Raw genomic sequence first — 26,415 nt, forward strand, 5'->3', positions numbered from 1 at the left:
GAGAGAGAGAGAGAGAGAGAGAGAGAGAGAGAGAGAGAGAGAGAGAGAGAGAGAGAGAGAGAGAGAGAGAGAGAGAGAGAGAGAGAGAGAGAGAGAGAGAGAGAGAGAGAGAGAGAGAGAGAGAGAGAGAGAGAGAGAGAGAGAGAGAGAGAGAGAGAGAGAGAGAGAGAGAGAGAGAGAGAGAGAGAGAGAGAGAGAGAGAGAGAGAGAGAGAGAGAGAGAGAGAGAGAGAGAGAGAGAGAGAGAGAGATAGGGAGAGGGAGAGAGAGAGAGAGAGAGAGAGAGAGAGAGAGAGAGAGAGAGAGAGAGAGAGAGAGAGAGAGAGAGGGATCTGCGCGGTGTGCGGACCAGGTGCTCCACGCCCTACCCGAGAGCGAAAACGCACTTTATCGTGAAGCCAGATGTCGATTACTCGTCGTTTAGATAACGCCCATGTTGACCTACACCTCTTCACAGATGTCCTTTTTTGCCAGCTATATCGATACACTCTATATTGGTCAATGGCTGATAGAGAGAGATAGATCGGTTGATAGATGGGTAGAGAGAGATTGAGACGAGAGAGAGATAGGAGAGAGAAAGGGAGATCCAGCACCAGAGCGGCAGAAGACAAAGAGGAGAGGAATTCATGGCCTCTTCAACGTCGGACGATCAGGAAAACTGGGGAGCGAGATGCTGGGAGCTGATCTCCGCCATGCGGGCGCGATCACCGTTGATCCAGTGCATCACCAATCTCGTATCCATGGATCTGATGGCCAACGTTCTCCTCGCCGGCGGCGCCTCCCCTGCCATGGTGCACGCCTTGCCGGAGATAGAAGACTTTACCCCCCACGCCGACGCTCTTCTTATCAACATCGGCACTCTCTCTGATGCATGGCTTCCCTCGATGACGTCCGCGGCCGTCACGTCATCCTTAACAGGACGGCCATGGATTCTCGACCCCGTCGCCGCTTACGTATCCGAGTTTAGAATGGCCGCCTGCCTCAGCCTGTTGAAGCTCAAGCCTACCGTCATCCGTGGAAACGCCTCAGAAATTATCGCCCTTTCCTCTGCTTCTCGGCTTCAGGGAGGGAAGGTCCGTAATCATTCTGAAATCTCAACTTTCAACAATTTTTTTTTGATTGATATATTCACACCACGTCCTGATCAAATCTCCTGTTTACAAATCAATCTCTCCTAGATTAGCGGTTTCTTCATCGTCATCCATAGTATTAAACCCATGCCGATTCATACAAGCCAATTTTTGTAATCGATAATTGGGCGGAAGAAAAATCTCGTCGGTTTGGTTTTATTTGGATCTGTATTAAAATGCTCGTCCGTCAACTGTTAGTTGTGTTGTTTTCAATGAAAATACTAGATCTCTTACTGCTTCTACAACATTCCTCGTCCAGGAGTGAAAACAAATTAGAACTCTCAGTTCTCTAGGACGTAGAGTAGATTGAATACTTCCTGGAACAAATAAATCATGATAATATTTAGCTTCACTCATGAGCATAGTGCTACGTCGTGACATGGATTTCTCGAAAGGATAGTCATCAAGAATTTTTCATGTATAACTTCTATCAGTTTCAAGTTGTTGTTTACTCTTATTGAACAATGCAATGCCTACAGTTTGATGATTAAGAAGTTCTTCATCCCACTTAAGAGGTAGTTGAAGGGGGACGATGACGACTCGTCATACCCAGTAGTCCAGTACTCATCTAGTAGATTAAAAATCTCTAGAATGACAAGAGGACGATGACAAACTATAGTCCCATCACTTCATCTTCATCTATTTAATCACGGGACGGAACGAGAGTCGGTAAAAGTTTCGTTCCGTTCTGACTCCTTGATCAAGACGGATTGAACAATGACGTACTCGATTCCGTTGGACATGCCTTGACAAAACTTGCCGCCTCGCTGGTTCCCATTCCGTCCCGTCCCGTTCTATAATTATTTCAAACCACAATCTAATAGTCCGTTTTAGAGCAGGCAAGCATCCGCCCCGGCATTATTTCAACCCTCTAACGGAAACGGGCCGAAACGGCAAGCCACATAACGAACCTCTCGTTGAGTCCCTTTGCGTCTATGTGAACCGTCATCCGTCATCCATTATGAAATCCGACTGCAGTTGAAACTGTCGTGGATATCTGTACAGGGAGCGGACAGCTCGCACGGGTCGGAGGAGGCCGTTGACGCGGCGAAAGACTTGGCGCGGTCCAGCGGCGCTGTCGTAGCGGTCACCGGCGCCGTTGATCTGGTGACGGACGGACGACGGGTCGTCGAGATATCGAACGGGGTGCCCTTGTTGCAGAAGATCACGGCCACTGGCTGCGCAGTGACGGCGCTGGTGGCGGCGTTTGTAGCGGTGGCGCCTCTGCGCGCCGTCGACGCCACCGCCTGCGCTCTGAGCGTGTTCGGCCTCGCCGGTGAGCTCGCCATGCAAGTATCGAAGGGACCGGGTTCGCTACGCGTAAACTTGTTGGACTCCTTGCATGGGATGGACGAACAGACTGTGATATCTGGTGCCAACATCCGATATCGCGCCAGGGCTGGATTAGTGAGCAAGACAAATCTATCTCACGAAGAGAAGGAAGAATAACTCTGATGTGATGTTGTAGCGTTATAAGGTTCACTTTCAGACCATGTTTTTCATCTTTCTATTGTAGCGGATCTCAGAGGCTTTAAGGTGAAATAATTCGGACCCAAGCGTATTTGGGTGTGAACATGATGGTGTGGCCCAGCCTAGCCGGGGAACAGATCTAAACTACCTCTGCAGGGGGTTTCTTCTGACTAGGACAGACCTGGGTGTTTTCATTTTGTTTTCTGCTCTGCATGATCGATTGTAACGGCAATGCGGATGTGACATCTGCTCCAGGGACTCCTGGGGACAGTTAGTTAGAATCACGTTTTTTCTTCCTTGCTCCATTGGACGCCCTATATAAAGGGCTATGTGTTGGAACTTCGTTAAGATCAAGTGTTTTTTGGTTTTCAGTCCATTTTTCCTTCTTGTCTTCTCATCTGGTTAGAAGTATTCCTGAGCGTGCTTCTTGATGGAAGAAGCCAACAAGTGGTATCAGAGCCACTCGACTTCAAGGTATCAAGAGATGGCGAAGAAGACGGGCGAGACGAGTACCTCTGGCAAGCTTGGTGGAGAGATGGCATTGCCGACGCCGTCTCTCAAGATCTCAAAGACAAACTACCGCATCTAGGCTATGTGATGGTGCACGCCATCTCGAATCATGGACGACGTCGTCCGCGCCACCCGCCACCGTCATCAACAACCGGGTGAAAGTATGCTCATTATCACATTTTGATTTTCACCGTTTTAGTTGTATTTTGTGTTTTCTTCGTATTTATCGGTTTGTTTTGTCGCACTATGATGCGTTCCGTGTCGTGTTTTTTTCATCATGGGGAGGGTTCAATCAATTGAACCCCCTTCCTTGCATTTCCTTTTCTTTATTTCCTTAATTCCCATCATGGTTGTAAAAGAGGGGGCCCATTAGATAAGGGCTCCCCTTACTGGTCCAAGCCCCTTCCCCTTGTTGAAGAGCCCACTAGGGGCCCATTAATTCCCCTACTTAAGGGAATAGTGGGCGCCCTAATTTGACTCAGATTTGTTTTCCTTGAGTTATTGAGTTGATTTTTTTCATCAAGGAAGACGGGTCTCCCCATCCCGCACAGGAAGAAGGGGGGGTAAGAAGGGAAAGGGAGAACGGTAGAGGAGCACTGGAGAAGCTAGCTCCCATGCCCCTACTTCCCCAATTTCTGCTCCCAAAGCTCGGCAACGGCCCACAGCGACGGAACATCCTGTTCGCACAGAGAGACCCCTTTTCTCACAGTGGACAACGCCGCGGACTCGCGTCCACGCTGTCAACCCCCGCAGCGATTGCGGCTCGCAGCTGAAGGACCGCACACCTCAGTGATCAATTGAATTGCGAAATTGGGGTTTTCGGTCAGCAACGAACCCCGTGGACTCACCCCGGAATTGAAGTGCGAATTTGGGCAAGGACCCGGTGATTCCCGCCGTGATCAGTGATCCGAACAAATGAAGCTCGCCCATCGCGAGATGGAGGAAGTCTTCACTCAAAATTAACAATTTGAAGCTCGATTCATCAACTTCCCAAAATTGATATTCCGGGTTGATTGAGACTTGACTCACCAATTTAGTGCGACGGGCGAGATCTGCCCCCAGTGAATTCCTGCGGGCGGGTCCACGATCCGAGCCATCGGACCCCCGTCTACACCAGACCGTAGGGACATGCTAGCCGCATTCCTTGCTGCTTGAGCTGAAGACTCACCTCGCACCGCCCCCCTCGGTCCCTTTGTCACCCTCGGCAAAGTGCTCTCAGGCTCCTCTCCATCGCAACCTGCCTCTAGCTGCCACCGTCGACGAGGAATCTGCACACGAGCTATGCGCCGACGAGGTATGTAGTTCCTTGCCCGCTCGTTATATTAGCCTTAGCAGTATATTTTTATCTTGATTCCACCGTGCTCGGGCTAGGTAGGTGAGCGAGGAAAGTATTGAGAGAAATCTACGACGCAAATGGGCGTTTTACTGGAACGGACAAGTCCGTCCGTTACGTGCAAGCCCTACGTATTGATTCCATTTGGCTGTAGACATCTTCGTCGATCTGATGAGGTTTGAGAGGCCACCATCGCCGTCACTCAACGACCTCGTCCCAGCTCAGAGCTCGGCGCCTCCCTCGAGTCAAAGCGTGCACGTACGACACATAGGACACATTGCATCATAGTTACATAATATCCTATTAGGATTTTTCATCCGTTGGACGATGACACCGTTGACATTCGACACCACTATCTTAAATCGGTACAGAGCCGTCATACTCAGAGCCGATTGGATGACGTCTTCGACGACGTCCGGCATCAAATTGGTATCAGAGCATCGTCTCGATATCCGCCCGAACGACGACACTGCCGTCATCCTGCATCACTATGTCTATGGAGGTATATCTTGATTCTCACGACTTGTGGCGGGCAATCATTCATGAGAATGTCTTGAAGAATAAGGACGGATCAGCATTCTCCGCAATCATCATTCCAATTCCGGAAAATCTGCTAGCGGTTCTTGATGGTAAGAAGACGTTGAAAGATAATTGGGAGATCCTACGACAACAGAATCTCGGCGTGGATCACGTGATTCAGTATCGCTTCCAAGGCTTGAAGCGCAACTTCAAAATGCTCTCTATGGCTAAGACTGACTCCGTCATGGATTTTGCGATGAAATTCACAGCTTTGTCTCTGTCTTGCGGAGTTTGGGAGAAACACCAAAAGAGAAAGAAGTGGTGTGGCAATTCTTGTGGACAACACCCTCCAAATTCGACGCTGTAACGCTATCTCTAGAGCAATATGGCGAGCTTGACAAGGTGAGTCTCAATGAAGTCATAGCCTCACTCATCGTTCATGAGCTGCGGCTCAAAGAATGGGAGTCTCATGAAGAGGAGCAGTCCTTACTGGTCAAGGTGCTCAACAAAGCCAAGTTATCAACTAGGGAGGAGTCCTCATTGATGACTCTCAATAAGTCATCAAATATTTAGACTTTTAAGCATTAAAGCATCAAGAATATCTAGTTAATTCATGTGAGTTGTCATGCATATGCATTATTTCATAAAATTACTAACCCCACATGATTCTTCGAATCAAGTGGATTATATTTGACATTTTTTGGTTAGTAAGTTTAGAAACAGGTTAAGACAACCAAGGAGGACGTCAAGGATCAACAGGAGCTGGCGAAATCTCAAAGAAGAAGAAAATTTCGAAAATGCCCCTGGGCATGTGTTAAGAGAAACCTATAAATACTCTCTTGAGAGTTCACTTTGGGTTGTCCAGAATTTCTCTCAAGGAAGCTAGGGCTTGGAGAGGAAGGATTTCTGCAGACCCTCCAGGAGCTGATGAGCTTTGGAGTTGAAGAGGAGGAATGAGCTGAAGATTAGCTGGGGATTGAAGACCTCCGCCTCGCCGCAAGGACATGACACTTGGTCGGAGCGATCTCTCTAGTTTCAGCGGTGTAATTCGCTCCATTTCAGACAAGCTAGGTTGGGTTGGAAGATTCACACCAGTGATCTTCCAATATTTCCAACAGAGATTGTTTCGTTTTTTATTTGGTTTCGAGTTTCTGTTTGTTCAAATCCATCTCCCTTTCATTCTCCCAAGAAACCCTGTTGTTCTCCATTGTCCAGGTGAAACCACCTCTGGTGGCAGCTTCCAGGCAGCCAGCAACCAAGGCAACCGCCTAGGTTGCCAGCAACCCAGTTGCAGCTACCTAAGGGGTGGGCGGCCTAGGCTGTTAGCAGCCAAGATAGCCAGCGACCAGGGCAACAGCCTCGGTCGCCAGCAGTCTAGGTAGCCAGCAGCTTGCGCTGCCAGCAGCCCAAGCTGCAGGCAGCCAAGGCCACCAGAAGCGGAAGCTACAGGCAGCCAAGGCCGCCAGAAGCGGAAGCTGCTAGTGACCCAAGCCACCGGCAACCAAAGCTGCCAGCAGCGTGAGCTGCGGGCAGCCAAGGACGCCAGCAGCGTGAGCCGCCAGCAGCGCGAGCTGCAGGCAGCCACGGCCGCCAGCTGCTCAGCCGCCAGCAACGCATGCTGTTGGCAGCCAAGGCAGCCAACAGCCCACGTTGCTAGCAGCCCACGCCGCTAGCAGCTAGGGCCATCGGCCGCCCAGGCTGCCAGGGCGACTGAGTGGCACCCTTGCGCGCAAGCAGCGGTCCGCGCGCAGGGTGTTTGCTCTATTGCTTCATAGAGCATAAGCAAACCGTCAGCAAAGAAATTCTTTGCTGACGGTTCTGCTCAGTTGAGTTTTAATCAAGATAACTCTGTGGAACCTAACTAAAGATAATCTAACTGAAGAGTTGAGTGAACCAATACTTTAAAGAAATCTCTGTAGCTTTTACTGAAGAATTTTCTAAGAGAGTTTGATATTTGAAAATATAGATTTGAATATACAGATTGAACTGAAAAGAACTACCACTGTTTTCCTTGCTCTCTGAGGTTCGACCCTTACTTGCCCTAAAGCAGTGAGGTTATAAATTGTGTTGCATAAGCTCAATCCTCACACGATTAGACTGATAAATAACCAGTAAAAACCACTAAAATCGAGCTTATCACTCATCACACAGAAGCGGACGTCATCGCGGCCACGGCAGAGGAAGAGGTCAAGGCTGAGGACGCATTCCACTACCTGATGGAGACAAAGAGAAGAAATTATTTGATAATTCAGCTATTCAATGTTATAATTGCCAAATATATGGTCATTTTGCATATGAATGCTGTAGTGCAAAATGGGGGAGAGAAGATCGGGCCTATGTGATTGAGTCCACTCCGGCAACGACATCATCAACCTCATCTACCTAGGGAGCGACGACTTCATCTCTTCTCATGGCTGTAGAAGAAGCTCAGAGTGAAGTTCTGTTGCAAGGCCACGAGTTTGATCATCTGCATTCTAATCTGTGGCACCTAGATACAAGGGCCACGAATCATATGACCGAGAACTTGAAGTTCTTCACGAAGCTTGATGATTCGGTAGCTGGTTTTGCAAAATTTGGAGATAACTCACGAGTTGAAATTTATGGTAGAGGCAGCATAAAAATTCTCCAACAAGATGGAGTGAGCATCAAATTCGGTAATGTTCTCTATGTTCCTAAGTTATGTGTTAATATTCTCAGTCTAGGGAGACTTGATGAAGAAGGCTACAAGATGATCATGCATGGAGGTTGTTTGACAATCTATGATCGAGATGGCGCACTCCTAGCTGAAGTTCATCATCACACACAAGGAAGACTCTATTTACTCAAACTCAGAGTGGCAGAAGACTATCTCATTGCAAAGACATGATAATTCAAGTCGACTTTGGCATTTGAGGTATGGTCACTTGAATTATATATCTTTAAAAGAAATATCAACCAGAGAGCTAGTGGAGGGTCTTTCAATGATCAATGTGCCTGATCACATCTGCCAAAATTTACTGACAGGGAAACAAGTTCAAACTTCATTTCCTAAATCCTCAACTTATAGAGCGAATGCACCTCTTGAGTTGGTTTATGCAGATATATGTGTCCGATCAGCCCACCCACATTAGGGGAAGTCGGTATTTTCTCCTAATTGTGGATGATTTCTCAAGACTAATGTGGGTAGCCATGGTGAAGCAAAATTGAGAGGCACTAAATCACTTCAAGAAGTTTAAATGTCTGGCTGAGGCCGAAAAAGGGACAAAAAATGAAGTGTCTCAGAAGTGACAGAGGTAGGTAGTTTAATTCAACAGATTTTAAGTCAATTTGTGACTTACAGGGCATCAAGCATCAGCTGACTATTCCCTACTCTCCTCAGAAAAATGTAGTAGAGAGGAAGAACCGGACTATGACGTCCCTAGTCCTGAACATGTTAAAAGAAAAGAGCCTACCTCAATAACTGTGGGGAGAAGTTGTGAACACAGCAGTCCATCTCCTTAATCGCTCATCTACTCGCAACTTGCAGGGGTTGACTCCATATGAGAAGTTGACAGGCAGGAAGCCTTCAATTGAATACTTACGAGTGTTTGGCTCAATTGTGCATGTGAAATGCACCAAGACTCCGCAGTTGAAGCTTGAAAATCACAGCTCACCTATGGTCTTCATAGGGTATGAAGTAGGTTCCAAGGCCTACCGTTGCTTTGATCCAGTGCATGGCACTGTCCATATCAGCTGGGATGTTATATTGGAACATGATGCATAATGGAATTGGAAAAACAAAGGTGAGAATATTTCTGAAGTCACATTTTTCCTAGTATTTCTACTAATTTTGTAGAGGATGAGCCAAGCTCCTCTGAAGTCGAAGATGAAGAAAATCATTCTCAGACCAGAGAACTCACCTCTGCCCAAGCATCAGACTCCAAGCAAAGCCCACTTGGAAACTTCAAGTCATTTACTCAGCTCTATGATGAAACCAACCAAATTGCACCAAACTCAGAAGAATGTATGGTGTCAGCTGAAGAACCCACGATTTATTTAGAAGCATATCAGAAAGAAGAATGGAAGATGGCTATGGTGGAAGAGATGTCAGCTATAGATGAAAACCATACATGGGAATAGGTTTTACCTCTATTTGGTTGCAGACCAATTGGGCTTCAATGGCTCTTCAAGCTCAAGAGAAATACTCATGGAGAAGTAGTGAGACATAAGGTAAGAGTAATTTTGAAGGGTTACTCTAAAAAACATGGCATTGATTACAATGATGTATTTGCTCCAGTGGTCCGTTTTGAATCAATTCGGGTTTTGATTGCCATTGCAGCTCAAAATAGATGGTCATTACAACATCTAGATGTGAAATCAACATTCTTAAATGGAGACGTGGAGGTGGAGCTCTATGTAAAGCAACCAGATGGCTTCATTGTGAAGGAAAAGGAAGGCTATGTCTTGAAGTTGAAGAAGGCACTTTATGGGATTAAGCAAGCCCCTCATGTATGGTATTTTAAATTGCACAATTGCCTTGTCTCACTTAGGTTTAGGAGAATCAAGTATGAACAAGCTATCTATCTCAAGTTTTCAGACAAAATTTTCTTGATCATCGAGATGTATGTAGATGACCTTCTCATCATTGGAAGAAAAGGCAGTGACATCAGTAAGTTCAAGAGACAGATGAAGCACTACTTCGAGATGAGTGATCTCGGGCATCTAGGTTCCTATTTGGGCATAAGGGTGGGGCAGGATGAAGATCAGATCATCATGTCTTAGAGCGCTTACGCAGAAAGCATTCTACACTTTGAGCAAATGAGTGACTGCAACCCAATGCAGACTCCCCAAGAAGCCAGAGTCAAGTTCAGACAACAGAATGATTCATCAGTTGACTCGACCTATTTTCGAAGCCTCATTGGTAGTCTAAGGTATGATAAGTCCAAATTTAGGGTATTATGTCATTGTTTTGATTTACACATAACCAACAATTTTTATGAACATTTTCAACTTCAATACTCTATAATTAATATAGGGAAAGTAATGGGTCGATCCACAAAGAGGCAGAAATCTAATTTCAGAATTTTTCTCAAGCTTGGAATGAAGGAGGTGAGTTTAAAAGTGAGATATATAATTTCTGAGATTTTATGGATATTTGGTCAATTTATATAAATTCTTATGATCTAAATTAAATAATAATTACAAAGAAAAACACTAAAAATATTTTAGACTAATTTTTAAAATTTTAATTAACACTAGAAATAGGAAATAAATATTTTTTTGAATGTTTTTGAATTTGAATTTAATTAACATAAAAAATACTAGAAATATTAAAAACGAGAGTTAAATATTTTTTGGAATTTTTGTAGATGTTAAAAAATACTGAATATTGATTATATTAATTTTAAGGATTTTTTATTTTTTGAATTTTTTAAATATATAAAATATGAAAAATACCTTTTTCGGCTATCGCTGGCGATGGCGATGGCGGAGTAGTGGCGGCGGCAGTAGTGCCACTACTCCGCCATCGCCATCGCCAGCGATAGCCCTTATAGGGGTGGCCTTAGTGGGTCACCCCAGTAAGGTTCAGCCCGATTCGGCTAAGTCAAGACTTGGCCTAATGGGCTAAGCCCTAATGGGCTTGACCCAATATGGTTAGGACTTAGTCAATTTGACTAAGTCCTCCACTCTCCACTTTTTTTGCCCTAAATGATGGAATTAAAACACGATTTTTTTTTGAAATTTAAAAAGAAGAATGAAGGATGATCTAGAGAGAGAGAGACTGGGATGGATTTTAGAGAGATAAATAAATGGAAGAGAGAGAAAATGACTGAAATGAAGAGATAGAGAGAGAAAATGAAGAGAGAGTGTAGAAGAAGTTTAAGATAGAATTTGAAGGTGAAAATGAATGATAATTTTGATGAAATTTAGAGAGGATGAAATAGGGATGTGGATGAATATCTAGAGAGAGAATGAAACTATTTTAGAGAGAGAAAGTAGGGAAAACATGTATTTAGAGTGATAAAATGATGTATATTAATGGTAAATGGATGGATGATGATGTGAAAATGGAAATCTAGGTTCCTAAAACCTCAATGCAAGCCTTGTGAGCCGTCAATGCTTCCTCTCAAGTCTGGATCCTTATATTTTTCCAGGATCAGGCCTTTTTCAATGCAAACAAGAGACGAGATCGAATGAAAACTTCAACAAACTTACATTAAGCAGGTTGAACAACCTGGATTCTGAAATATGAATTGTACTGCTGGCCAGACACTTGCTAGAGCAAGTCTAGAATGAGGGAAATGAGGGAGAAAAGATTATTTATAGATTCGAATAATTACTAAAATACCCCTTTGGGTATTTTCTATTTTCTTTTCTTGCCATTTTTGCCTCTTTTTCTCCATGGGTTGAGAGTTTCCTCTTGTAATCTACAACTTCTTTCTTTGGAAGGCTTTTGAGAGCCCAATGGAAACGTCAGGTAGTGGGCCATCTTCCTCTGATTTCTCATTTGAGGGCCCCAAACACCCTTTTTCTCCTTTCAATCCCCCTTTTGAGAATCACTAAACTCTAAAAAATTCTCTAACTCTTGAAGAATTGTTTGTTCTTATTCCTGTGAATTTCTACGCATGTAAAACTATAGAATACTCGTCATTACTAAAACTTCTTGACTTCAAAGATCAGTTCATTTTTCCTTCTTGTCTTCTCATATGGTTAGAAGTAATCCTGAGTGTGCTTCTTGGTGGAAGAAGCTAACAGAACATATGCAGGACATTTTAAGGATGATCAACAAAATGATATGGGAGGATAGCTAAGATGTCATTGTTAGCCTCATCATGTCCCTTAGCACCCTTAGCACCGATGGAGGACTGCCGAGATGTCAGTGTATTCATCATCAATGAGAACACCCTTAACACCAATAGAGAAAGAAAGGGAGAGAACCAAAGTGTGTGTGTGAGAGAGCACTTGAGAGAGAGAAAGAATAAGAAATAGAAAACCAGCGAGAGAGAAGGAGAGAGAGCAAGACAGAGGGAGAGAGAACCACAATGAGAGAGCACGAGTATGAGAGAACTAGAGAGAGAGAACAAAAAAAAGAGAGAGATAGAGAGAGAAAGCACCTGAGAGAGAGAAATAATAAGAAATAGAAATCCAGTGAGATAGAACAAGAGAGAGCAAGGCAGAGAGAGAGAGCAAGACAGAGGGAGAGAAAGAGAAAGAGAAAGACAGAGGGCGGGAGAGAGAGAGTGAGTGAGAGAATGAGAAAGAGAGAGTGAAAGAGAGTGAGCAAGAGTGTGAGGGAGGGTAGGGAGACATGACCTACAACAACACCATGTGAGCTACCACGTGAGACAGTACTGACACCCTGTCGGGCAATTGCAGCAAGGCCATACGAGAGAAAACAATATGCGAATGATATTGTAACACGTAAATTATTGTGTTATTTACGTATATTTTATATTTTTTATGCATTAAAATATTTATAAATCAATGTTATCAATATGTAAAGGATAAAATATATATTTTTAATTTAATATTCGGATTTGTGTTGATGTACCAAAATTTTGAAAACATATTCTTAAAGAAATCAGACTCCTGATTCAGAATATCGTATGCATGTTTTGACCTATAATCTTGGAGATATAATTTTTATAAGTCAATATATATATGTCATATATTTTCATGACATAGTATTATTTTTAAAATGAATAAATAAATTAATTTAGCCTTACAAATTATGCCCATCTGTGTGGCCAATTAATTCATCACATGATCACCTATCAAGAGAGTCCACAATGATCAGTTGCGCTAATCATTAGGAAAAGACGCTATTATGGCATCGAGAATCATGATGCCATAATTTCCTAGTCATTGACTGACATGTTCCATTTGTTTAATTCACAAAGGTGTCGTAGACCAATACCAAAAATGACCAGATTAAAATCATAGTAAATGCAATGTGATAATCGAGAGAGAAAATGATTAAAAAGAGAGAAAATAAAAAATTGTGACAGTACACGTGGCGCATAGTTGTACCACCGCAACTAGTCAAAATCACAATAATGTTGACGTGACACATTAAAACACATTGCCACATCAGATAATCATTCATTCATTGATGCTTTCTCCAGAAGAAAGGACAAGTGTAAAATATTATCTAATAGGAAAATAATTAAAAGGAAAAGAAATAAAAGAAAGAAGGTGAAGTTGCCATTTTATGATGAATTAATAGTTAAAAAGGGTTTTTTGTATTTTTCTCTTGTAGGTACATGTGGCGCTCTCTAAGCAAGCAATAGGGGAAGATATCGTGATTGTGCAACTCATTAATAGCTGATAATTGGACACTCAGCCGCCAACAAAAATGATGAAACATTAGCGACAATGATTAAGAGAGAGGAAAATGCACGACAAGGAGTTTGATTGATAACTGTAAGGCTTGATATCTGACGATCCAAAAGTCTGATTGAACTGAAATTTTGATTGGTGCTTCATCTTCACCCTCTCCTTCTGTTCACAATAATGGATTTATAAACAGCACGGATCCCTGTCAAATGCATCCTTAAACTTGCTTCATACTTATGTGGGCTGATTGAAAGGTAGTAAGTTTCTCAGATATATCAAGCCTGTTCTTGGTGTCTTAGGTATGTGGGAAGCGGTAACATAGAAGGGGGGGAGCTTATCTGCACTCACAAATTGCTGTGATCTTGGCGGAACATACAAATCTATGGTCAGTATCCTCGCCTTACGTTGTTCTATCTTGACATCATCATTAGCTTAGATTGATTTCATTGTGATGTCCAGCCATCACATCGTATCATCAATACACTATTTAGTCACGTCTTATCACCTTCACTAGACAATATTGTATTGTCATTTACCTTATACAACTTGAATTTACCTCTCTCGAGTTATTATTTGAGCTATCATCACTTCATTCTTGCACTCGCTCTTTCCTAAGTAATATTTTTTACAATCTACTGACCACTATCATTATCATAATTACAATATTAGTTATCACTATCTTGCCTCGCATGTTCTTGTCACTCGACTGCGCATTTATACGCATCACATCTCGCCACAATAAGCATAATGTAAGAATTTTAACTCCATAATCACTGTTCCCTGTGGCGATGATCCTTATCAAAAGAAAAATTGATTAAGTTAGTACAGGTTTATATTTTTATCGAAAAATCCCAAAACACCAACAACAAATTAAAACCCTAATTTTCGAGCTTATCAATTGGCACAATCTTTAGGGAACGGTGATACTAAGGATTTTTACTTGTTTATTTAGATAGTTTCTTGCAATTACTAATCTTGTTTAGAGAAGTGCAATGAGCTACAAGAGATTTGAAGAGAAGGTAGAATTTTAGTTTTTGTCTCAAGCGCTCTTCCATATTTAGGCTTTCTTCGATATATCTCATCATGAATGGTAGACAATCACTTGAAAAAAATGAAAATCTAGATAAAGGAGATAAAGGGGAGGCTTCCAGTAATATAGTGGATCACCTTGAAGATTATATTATAAATGAAAATGTAAGAAATAGATGACAAATATTAAATAAATATTCTGCTCCTCTAAGATACAAACTACTTATAAAATTAAGGCTCAAATTTTTTAAACTTTCACTTCCGTAATGTTACAAATGAGGTTATAAAAATGTGATTATTTCCCTTAAGTCTTAGGGGTAAAGCTAGAAGTTGCATCTTTATGTGTGAACTTTGATTCATGGAAGGAAATGGAAATCATATTCTTAAAAAATACTCTGTTGAAAAAATGAATACATATCGATGAACCATAAGATAATTTTATTAAGCTCCCTATGAGTCCCTAAGTGAATTAAGGAAAAAAACTAAAAGAATTAACACAAAAATGTCTACACTAGGAGGATTGAAGATTGTGAAATTCTTCAAACTTTTTATGCAGGATTAAGAGACCAAGGCATAAAGATGATTGTGCCAGCAGAGGTACATTTATGGATAAACATTTAGATGAGGCACTCTGAATTTGTGAAACTTTTGCAGAGGATGAAGCTTCTTATGGGAATCTTAATCGTGATGGGAGAAATAAAAAAAATCAAGAGAGGTGGGAAGATTGATGTAAATGTTATTGAGCATGATTTACGTATTAATCAACCAGTAAAATCTCTTTCTGATTTAACTACACACATCAATAGTTAAAATCACTCGATTCCTCTCATCCTGCTGAAATAGATATTTTAATTTGCAATCATTTTTCTAGTGCTGATCATGTATAAGTAGACTGCACATTAAATAAATAAGTTATGGCTATCAATAGGTCCAAGGTGAATAGATCTATAGTTAAAATTTCTTGGAACCGTAGAGATAAAAGATAGCGTAGAAACAACATGCCAATAAATGCATCATATCAAAATATCTCTCTTTTCAGAAAGGATGAGAGTAGCTTTCATCAAACTACTAACCATTTTATGATGAGTTTATGGTAATTTGCAGGAAAAATAAGATAGGATGGAGCAAATGCGAGCTCAAGTAATAAAATAAGAAGGAATTGGAGAAAATGAGATAAGAAAACAACTCCAGGGAAGATGTAAAAAAAAGGAAATGGATGAGAATTGATTCCCCTATCCATGAAACAGGTTGACTCCCAGCACAACTTCAACTTAATCCTAGGAACTTGTATTTGGCTCAAAGTCATATTTTATATCCGAATCATCATGAAATCATGCATGGAATTTATAAATAAAGAATTGGTACAATCTTCCCCGATATTTCTCAAGTTCAAATAGAAGAAGATGTAAAAGTATCTCAGGAAAAAAACAGATGATCGTCACAAGATAGATCATAATCTGAGAGACTATGTTTCACCTATTCCTTTCCATGATTCTTTGAAAAATTCCAAAGTTCAAATAAATCATTGTGATGAAAATATTCTTGAGAGTTTTAATGAGCGATCAACATTTCATCTACTGAAGTAACACAACATATTCCCTTGTATGCCAAAATTCTGAGAAATCTGTACACACCTAGTAGAGAACACAACAGAATCCAAGTCTATGAAAAGGCTAGTTCTTTATAGTATTAGAATTAGTCTTTGCCTAAATTAGGGAAAAATATGGATTATTCGAAGACTTTGTTATTAATTTTTTTTTTTAATTTCCATTTTATTAAATTCTTCATGCGTATCATTTGAAGATATTCTAATACCTCAACATTTATTGTGAATGATGTTTACTCTCTTGAAGTAAAGATTGATTTGAATCTGTTGCCCTCGGCTTTCTGGTGATTCTGTTTTCATGTTTGTCTTTGCATCAAGAGAATAAATTACTCTGTATGCTTAAAAAACATAAATCTACATGTGTTTATGGAATATTTACATTTGAGAATGTTAAACCCACTTCAGAATGCAAAGAAAATTAAATCCTATAAAGCAGGATGTAGTTAGAAAAGAAATATGAAAATTGGTAGAAGATGAATTATTTTCTCAATTTACAATATTCCTTGGGTAAGCCTTGGGCATCTTGTCCCTTAGAAAATAGCAATCACTGTAACCAGCAATGATCAAGATGAAGAAGTGCAAACTAGACTCCCCACTACTTGGAGAATATTTATTGACTACATAAAATTCATGCACTCAGTAGAGAGTATTATTATCCATTGCCTTTCTTGATCATATTTTGGAGAAATTAGTCATGGAAAACTAATTTTGTTTCTAGATGGATATTCAGGATATAATCAAATAGAGATTCACCTTGAAGATCAAGAAAACACTACATTACTCATACATTTATAATTTTTGCATTTAGGAGAATGCCGTTTGGACAATGTAATTTGCTAGATACCTTTCAAAGATGCATGAGCGCCTTGTTTTCAGAGCTAGCCAGAGATTATGTAGAAATTTTTATGGATGAATTTTAGTTTTTGGTCAAAATGTTGATGCTTTCTTGGTTATTTAAAAAAGGTTTTGTAGATATGCAGAGAGAGGCAACTAGTTCTCAATTAGAAAAAGTCCAACTTCATGGTCGAAAAGGTAATGGTAATGGGACACATGGTCAGCCATGCATTAGATGTGGACAAAACCAAAGTGGAGGTGATCCAAACCTTGCACATTCCACCAACACCAAGGAACTAAGAGGATTCCTCAGCCACACAGGCTAAATTCTATGGATGGTTCATCAATGATATTCCTAAATTCTCTAAGCCGTTCACTAACTTATTGGTGAAAGACCATGATGTAATACAATGAACGTGCCGGGACCGGACAGCTCGTATTATGTCACAGGATATAGTTGAGTAGATTCGTAATTATCAATGAAATGGATGCAGGTTGAGAAAACCACTTAACGAGCAATTGAGGAGTTCCCGAAGAGAGAGGATGATCAACGTCGTCCCCTAAGAGGAGATATTGATCTGATTAGACTCTTGATGACCCTTGGGACCAACTGTGACATCTAAGGAGTAAGGGGCGTTTAACGGCCCATCGGTGTCCAACGTCTAAGTCAACGACTAGGTCCTTTACCGCAAGAGAATCCTATCGCTCGACGAGGTGGCTATCCTATAGATGATGATCACGAAAACCCGGCAGAGGAAGATATAGGGGTGGATGGCTTTGAAGACAAGTAATAATACTGGAATTAATGGAGGGGAGACGAATAGGTACCTGATAGTCGACAGTCCACGGTGCAATGCATTTTCAGGATGGGTTGACAAGGACGGACCGACACGTAGGTGAAGGGCGGCTCGCAGGGGGGCTGCTGCGGGTGGCGCGCGGCGGGGACGTGGGACATCAGGCGGGAGCGTGCACGGCGCGGGGCCACATGCGAGGCCCGGGGCGCGTACGAGCACTAGGGGCGCGCATAGGCGCTGGAAAGTGGCCACGGGCGCGGAGCGTGCGCAGGGGCGCGCGCGGGGGCGTGCGCTGGGGTACGCGCGGGGGCGAGCACAGGGCCGCGCGCGGGGCACACGCACGAGGCGCGCGGGGGCTGGAGCGCGTGCGGATGCCTGTGGCGCACGCGGGCGCCGGGCGACGGAGCGCGCACGGGGAGGAGGGGCGCACTGGCGCCAGACGGCAGGGCGCGCACAGGGGACCCGCGCGGGCGTTGGACGGCAGGACAGCGCGTGGGGGCCACGTGGCAGGGGCGCGGGTGGGTGCCGGGGCACACATTAGAGCGGGCGGCGGCGCGGTCGCAGGGCGCGTACGGGCGGAGAGCGGCGACGGCGTGGGCGGCTGGTGACAGCGGTGGCGGCGCGTGTACGTCCAAGAAAGAGACTTTCTTGAAAATTAACCGCCAAGAAGTCTCTGATGGAGAGGACGTTTCTTGATCTTCTTGGAAGGCACTCGGAGAGTTCTTGACCAATCTTGGAGGAAGACGCCGGCGGCACGGACTCAGAGTGATCTCGATGAGGACGGCTGGCGACGATACCCCCAATGCGGATGCCTCTTGAATCTCAAGATACCCTCGGAGTAATCTCGACGAAGGAGTCTTTAGGCTTCAAGAAACGACGGTCTTGAATCTTTAGGCATCCCGGAGTAATCTTGACGGAACGTGGAGACACTGCGTCACGGAGTGATCTCGACATGACGATGTGGGCTCTAACCACGGAGTGGTCTCGACGTGGGTGAAGACAGCCACTCCTCTCTACACGCTAATCCTTGCTACGATAAGGTGGAGACAAAAGATGGAAATTTCTTCAACAAATGACTCAACCTTTCACTTGGGCATGCTATCCCTTTATATAATGTGGATAGGTGCCAAGTGAGGACGTGGGGGAGGACGAACCATCGCGAGACATGGTTTGGCCTCTCTTAAACGGTTACAATTGAAAGTAAAAAAATATGACAAGGACGAGGCCCAACACCGGCCCAGTCCATAAAATCCAAGAACAAAAATAACGAAAAGATAAAACAAATAAAAGGAAGATAAGATGCTTACGCGGAGTACTTAAACTCTGGGTCGCGAGCATCGGCACGAGCAGCTCGGCGTGGCTAGAGTCGTCCGGGCTTGGTGTCCACTGGATGGTCGTCCATCAGACCAGAATTTGGAAATTGATTATGCAAGAGAGCACACTTGTTTACAGATAAAAGAGGCTCGGGCGAAATCACCAATTCAACATACTCTAGACTGGAATCCCCCCTTTAAATTCATATGTTATGCTTTTGATAGTGAAGTTGGGGCAGTTATTGATCGACTGATTGAGAAGAAGCTAGTGGCCATCTTATATGCTAGCAAGACCTTGGGAGATTCTCAAGTACATTACACTACAACTGAGAAAGAATTTTTAGCTATCGTTTTTACATTTGATAAATTTAGATTGTATTTGTTAGGTAGCTAGTAAGTACTAAATGAATAAAAATTAGGCAAAATCAAAATGATTAGATGGATTTTATTAATGAAAGAGTTTGAGCTTGAAATTAAGGATATATGTCTAAAAAATTCATAGCTAATCATTTATCAGGGCTAAATGTTAGTAACCTGATTCCAATTCTTGAAACTTTTCTTTATGAACATATCCTTAAGATTAACACTTGAAAAAACACCCTTGGCTTACACACACTGTGAGCAAGAAAAGAAGAAGTTTTTAAGAGTGGTCCTATAGTATCTTTGGAAAGATACTAAAATATTTCATTTAGGGGCTGATAAAATTTTAAGGAGATGTGTCCACAAGATTAAATACAAATATTTTAGAATTATTCCATTCATCTTTTTTGTGCTGAACATATTGCATAAAAAACTATTGCTTTAAAGGTTGTTCAATGCCGTTTCCTTTGGCCTACTTTATTTTGACACTCATACATTTTTTGCAAAAGTTATCTAAAATATCAGTCCATGATTAATCTTAAAAACAATGATGCCATGCCCTTAAGCTTAATCATGTAAATTCAAAATTTTGATTCATGGGGAACAGATTTAATGGGACCCTTTCCACCATCTTATGGACATTATTATATACTGATGGCTGTGGATTACGTTTCAAAGTGGGTCGAGACGATCCCCACTCAGAAAAATGATAATAAAGTAGTAATGAAAATTTTGAATCACTATATATTTTATAGATTTGGATGCCCAAAAGAGGTAGTTAGTGATGGTGATCCCATTTTAACTATTCTGATTAAAGATATTTACTTGAGAAGTATAATGCACATCATAATGATACGACTCCTTACCATCCTCAATTAAAGTATGCTATAGAGAGACCAATCGGATTTAAAAAAAAAAGATAATATGACCAGGCGGTTAAAATTGGAGAGAAAGATTACATAATGCTTTGTAGGCATATGGAACAACATATAAGGGACTCATGGGGATGTCCCCTTATAAAATAATCGTTGGAGAGGCAGGTCATCTTCCTGTTGAAATTGAACATTGTGCTTATTGGGCAATTAAGAAGGTAAATCTTGACATTGAAGATGTAGGAAAAAATGTATGTTGCAGCTTCAAGAGCTTCAGGAGTTGAGAAACGAGGCATATGAGAATTTGGTGATCTATAAATAAAAAATGAAAGCCTTTCATGATATCAAGATAAACAGAAGAAATTTTTATGAAAATAAGAAAGTTTGACTTTATCATTCTCATTTAAAACTATATTTAGGGAAGCTTAGTAGCAGATGGGATGTATCATTTAAACTGTTTGATTATGGAACTGTTTTGATTTCAGATCCAAACACAAATTTTTTAAATGGACAAAGATTGAAGATGTACCTAGAACTAGAACCGCAACCATTGGAATCTGCAGTAGACCTTCATGATGAAGCGGGGATATAATCTTACATTAGTAAATTTAGATTAATCCATAGATTTGCATATCTACATTTTTGTTCGCTTTTATACATTTTCTAAATAAAGGACCACCAAAATAGCCCATTTGGTGTCAATAATTATCTTTCTTGACATTTCCGTTTACCAGGCGATTAATCAGGAGGCTGCCAGCATAATGAGCACAAGGATCCCATACATGAGCATTAAAATAAACTAAATGGACATAAGAAATCAGAGTTTGACATTGCTTCTCCTTCATTTTTATTTCTTGCATTAGGGAGAATGCAGACTTTATGTTAGGGAGTTGAATGATTTGTAATTCGTGTATCCATTCTTCCACTCAAGTTGGCCAGTAAATGGCTTTTCTTACAAAATCCATTTATTTTTTCCAAATATGTTCATCAATTTAATCCAATCCCAGCTTGGAAAGTTGATTTACTTTAAGTCCTAGAAGCATGGTCATAAAAGTTAGGCTCATGGAGTGAATTGAGTACACCTCTTAATGGTATGAACATTGATCAAGATTTGCATTTTCTCGTCTCGCATTTTCTCATCACTCGACTCTGTACTTTAAACGTATCTCATTTCAACACAATAACCACTATTTTAATAATCTTAAATCCTTAATCACCGTTTCATGTGGAGACAATCCGTAACCATCACTAGCTAAAACTATTGAATACAAATTTATATTTTATTGAACTATCTCAAAAACACTAACAACGAATTAGAACCCCAAATTGTGAGCTTATCATGTTTCATACACATGGAATGCTACTTGGAGTTAGAACACGAAAATTGGAAATTTCAAAGTATTTTGGTATGGGTAAGCAATTGAGGGTGAGCTTCAGGACAGAAAAAGATATTATTGGGAACACCCTTGAATACATTTATGACAGTGCAAGCCGCCAGCATGATCCGCGCAGATGATAAAATTGTCTAACCGACAATAGAACGAGGCATGACTCGTGACCCTGAGTATGTCCGATGCCTTGTAAAAATGGGCTTTCTCCGACAGCATTGAATCTCCACGCAGGCGTAGTTAATATGAGATAAAGAGTCCGTCTAACAAACAAGTGGTGCCATTCTTTGTCAGTGCCTGGTAGACCCCTTACTGAAGGCAACGATCTAAATAAAGGCCTTCAAATTTACAGCAAAGATATCGTCATTCTGTTGATTATAACGTGTCTCGCAGTGTAGTCGGAAGGCCGTCTACATCTTGTCCTTTTTTCGTGCATATTCCGTTGACAGTTACGTGACATAAATAAATAAATAAAACGTTTGCCGTGCACGTGGTTATTTCATGGGGCCATGGAAGAGTGCGAGCCCAACAGGTGGGAGCCGATTCTCGTCTGCGCTCTACGTGGCCTCATCCACACCCTATGGTGTTCCTTAGCGAACGTACTCTTCCCCAAGCCTAGGGAAGGTCCAAATGTGAGACCGATTTTTTTTGGTGCGTTTGTGCGGTGCGGTGCGAGTTTCGCACACCTTCCGGCACAACATAATCGCACACTGCACAGACCTCTGTTTTTTGTGGTTTTTTTGAAGCACAGTCACTCAGTCGCTCGTCTTCCTCCCCGGTCGACGGTCGACGGTCGCATACCACTGGTGAGGTTCAGATTCTGAACCCACACTTTGCAAGGCCTACAGAGCTGACCCCTCTCTCTCTCTCTCTCTCGTTTCTTCTCTCTCTCTCGTTTCTTCTCGCTCTCTCTCTCTCTCTCTCGTTTCTTCTCGCTCTCTCTCTCTCTCTCTCGTTTCCTCTCTCTCTCTCTCGTTTCTTCTCTCTCTCTCTCCCGTTTCTTCTCGCTCTCTCTCTCTCTCTCGTTTCCTCTCTCTCTCTCTCGTTTCTTCTCTCTCTCTCTCTCTCGTTTCTTCTCTCTCTCTCTCTCTCTCTCTCTCTCTCTCTCTTTCTCTCTCTCTCTCTCTCCCGCTCTCTCTCTCTCTCTCTCTCTCTCTCGTTTCCTCTCTCTCTCTCTCGTTTCTTCTCTCTCTCTCTCTCTCGTTTCTTCTCGCTCTCTCTCTCTCTCTCGTTTCTTCTCGCTTTCTCTCTCTCTCTCGTTTCTTCTCGCTTTCTCTCTCTCTCTCGTTTCTTCTCTCTCTCTCTCTCTTGTTTCTTCTCTCTCTCTCTCTCTCGTTTCTTCTCTCTCTCTCTCTCTCTTCATTTCTTCTCTCTCTCTCTCTCGTTTCCTCTCTCTCTCTCTCGTTTCTTATCTCTCTCTCTTTTCTTTTCTCTCTCTCTCTCTCTCATTTCTTCTCTCTCTCTCTCTCGCGAGCGTTTCTTATCTCTCTCTCTCTCATTTCTTCTCTCTCTCTCTCTCTCGCGCGCGCGCGTTTCTTCTCTCTCTCTCTTTCTCGTTTCTTCTCTCTCCTTTCTTGTCTCTCTCTCTTTCTCGCTTCTTGTCTCTCTCTTGTTTCTTCTCTCTCTCTCTCTCTCCCACTCTCGCTTTTCTTCTCTCTCTCGCTCGTTTCTTCTCTCTCTCTCTCTCTCATTTCTTGTCTCTTCCTCTCACTCATATCTTGTCTCTTCCTCTCTCGCGTTTCTTCCTCTCTCTCTCTCGCTCTCTCGTTTCTTGTCTCTCCCTCTCGCGTTTCTTCTCTCTCTCTCTCTATCTCTCTCTCGTTTCTTCTCTCTCTCTCTCTCTCGCGTTTATTGTCTCTCTCTCTTTCTCGTTTATTTTCTCTCGTTTATTGTCTCTCTCTCTAGTTTATTATCTCTCGTTTCTCGTGCGAATTTCCACACGAATTCGCACCGCACATCTCACAGAGCCTGTCGTTGCGATCTAACATTAGTACGGGTGGTGCGAAAATTCGCACTGGGTTTTGGGTTTTGGGAACAACTCTCACTTGTTACTTTGATATGTAACACAGTATAAACACAGAAAATGGAATGTAAAGAGCCCCCTTTTTATTTTCAAATTAGGGACCTATATATAGGGACTTATGTTCCGATCTACATAGTGGCCGACATATGAGTATTTAGAAAAGTCAACATTACTAACATATCTTCTCTAATGTTGACTGTTTGAGTCCTAGAGGATCTCTAAATTTCTCAAATCATCCTTGAGCCAACGCCTTGATGAACCCATCTGCAACTTGATCAAGAGATGAACAATGTTGCATAATAATCGCTCTGGCATTGACTTGTTCTCTAATACAATGATGATTGTTCTCAATGTGTTTGGTTCTTCCGTGAAATACTCCATTCGTTGCCATAGCGATTGTAGACATGTTATCACATAACAAAATAAAAGCTTTTTTATTGATCTACACCAAGATCCTTCAAAATCATTGTGAGCCATATTTCATGTTGACTTGAACTTGCTGCAGCTATGTACTCATCTTCTGAAGGGGATAATGCCACTGTCTCTTGCTTATTTGAACTCCATGAAACAGCTCTTGAGCCGATGAAAACATATCCACTTGTGCTCTTTCTTTCATCTCTATCTGCTGCCCAATCACTATCCACATATCCTCTCAACTGAAGATTAGATAATTGATTATAAAATAATGCATACTATTTGGTTCCACATATATATCTCATAATTCTTTTAAATGCTCCAAAATGATAAGTATTAGGATAGCTCAAATATCTTGTCACGAAACTCAGAGATATCATAATATCTGGTCTTCTATTTGTCAAATACATTAACCTCCCCACCATGCTTCTGTAAAATTGCTCATCCACCAACGTCATACCATCATTAAAAGTCCACTTTTATTTGAACTCACGGGAGTGGTACATGGCTTGCATGATATCATATTATATTTTTTATCATTTTTGTCGCATATTTTTCTTGAGAAATAAATATTCCCTTTTCATCTTGAACTATTTGAATACCGAGAAAAATATGAACTAAACTAAGATTTATCATCTCAAATTCAGACATTATTAGGTTCTTGAGTTCTTGAGTAAGAGAACCACATGATTCCATATAAATCATATTATCAACGCAAATACTCACAATCATAACATCACCTTTACCCCTCTTGATGTATAAGGTATGTTCATTTTCACTTCTTAAAAAACCATACTTATCAAAAAGAATGTAACCTTCCATACCATGCTCTTGGTGCTTGTTGTAGACCATATAAAGCTTTCTTCAACTTATAAACTTTATCCTCTTACCTTTAACTACAAATCCTTCAGGTTGCATAACATAAACTTCTTCATTCAAGATAACATTCAAGAAAGCAGATTTAACATTAAACTGATATACCTTCCATGCTTTTTGAGCCTGCAGCATAGAATTGACTTGAACGCGACAACATAACCTCATCTTCTTTTTTCGACAAATCAATATTTGCCTTAAATGATTCTTCAAATGATTTTTCCTTTGACCTGTTCATTGTATATTCATGAGCAATCAAAGAACTCATTAAATCGTCATGATTATATACGCAAAAATGTTTTGATTCTTTAATTGCAATAACAACATGATCAACCTTAACAGGCAATTTTTGTAGGATCTTCTCCACTATTATCCTTTCTAAAATATCTTCTCCTTATATGCTCATTTTATTCACAATTAATAAAACTATAGTAAACTAGTATTCAACAGATTCTTCAACCTTCATAGAAAAATATTCAAACTCTCTTCTCAATGTTTGTAATTTTACCATTGCTACTTTATCACCTCCATGAAAATCTTTCTTCAGAATATACTAAGCATCATGTGCTGTAGTAGCCTCAAAAATCTTTGTAAACGCCTAGTCAGTAACAGATTGTTGTGTGATAAACAAAGCCTTTGCATCTTTTATATTCAAGTCGCTAAATTCAACCTTCTTTGTTTCATCTCGTATAAAACCATTTCCAGTAATATCCCCTAAATCTTGACTTCTAGATAGGGACTTCACCCTGTAACTTCGGATAGAATATTTCTCTCCATTAAAAGGAATTTCAGTAATGATAGACCCTTCCCAGAGTGCTTTCCCCGCCATTTAAAAGGAAAACAACATCGAAGCAAAAAAAACTAAATTCAACTTTAGCTTATTGTTGTAGTAAATTAGTATCCTGAACTCTTGGAGCTTAGCTTTTACTTCTCTTCCACAATCCTTATGGAAACACCAGCTCTGATACCAATCTGCTGGGTCCTGGAAAAAACTCTCACTTCTCCCTTGGATATGCAACACATCTTCAACATAGAAAATGGAATGTAAGAAAGCCCTTTTTATTTTCAAACTAGGTACATGTATATAGGGACTTATGTTCCAACCGAGATAGTAACAAACATATGAGTACTTAGAAAAGTCAACATTACTAAAAGGGTGCACATCCTCATCTGCGCTCTATGTGGCCTTATCCACACCCTATCGTGTTCCTTAGCCAACGTGCTCTTCCCCACGCGCAACATGCACATGGTTATTTTACGAGTAAATGATAATTGCCGACCATATCTAATATTGGGAAAGTGATAGACACCTGAAAATAAGACTAAGGTGAACCTAGATTGTTTGGAAACATTATATAATTGAAGGTTTTTTGTCCTTACCCACAAGTAACAACACATCTGCTTAACTGGAGAATGCTCAACGTGACTCGAGCAGCAACTTGTTTAGATCCCTTTAGTATATCTTCTTAACATGCTATTGGAAAAGACAGAAGCAGTCAGTCCTAAGAAGCATGGAACCTCCTCTCTCCTCCTATCCATGGGAAAACATTGGATTCTACAAGGTGCCTCTCGTGTCTTATGTCTGTAAATCAAATGTTTAAAGCTCTACGTGTCTATCCATCTAAGTCTAATTTTTCCTCCCTCGTTGTATTG

At 41.4% G+C, this 26,415-nt stretch overlaps 1 protein-coding gene across 1 annotated transcript; it reads left to right on the forward strand.

Moving 5' to 3' along the window:
- Positions 1-512: 512 nt before the first annotated feature.
- LOC144710258 (hydroxyethylthiazole kinase family protein) lies at positions 513-6,127 on the forward strand. The gene is made up of 3 exons (XM_078583980.1): positions 513-1,072; positions 2,135-3,270; positions 5,670-6,127. The coding sequence occupies exons 1-2, from the start codon at positions 626-628 to the stop codon at positions 2,576-2,578; spliced, it is 891 nt and encodes a 296-aa protein (XP_078440106.1). The 5' UTR covers positions 513-625; the 3' UTR covers positions 2,579-3,270; positions 5,670-6,127.
- The last annotated feature ends 20,288 nt before the right edge of the window (positions 6,128-26,415 follow it).

Source organism: Wolffia australiana, chromosome 12 (assembly GCF_029677425.1).
Source record: "Wolffia australiana isolate 7733 chromosome 12, ASM2967742v1".
Classification (NCBI taxonomy): Eukaryota; Viridiplantae; Streptophyta; class Magnoliopsida; order Alismatales; family Araceae; genus Wolffia; species Wolffia australiana.

Coding starts and splice junctions, on each gene's coding strand:
- LOC144710258 (XM_078583980.1), top strand. CDS start 626: ATGGCCTCTTCAACGTCGGACGATCAGGAAAACTGGGGAGCGAGATGC. Junction 1,073..2,134: donor CTCGGCTTCAGGGAGGGAAG/GTCCGTAATCAT, acceptor ATATCTGTACAG/GGAGCGGACAGCTCGCACGG.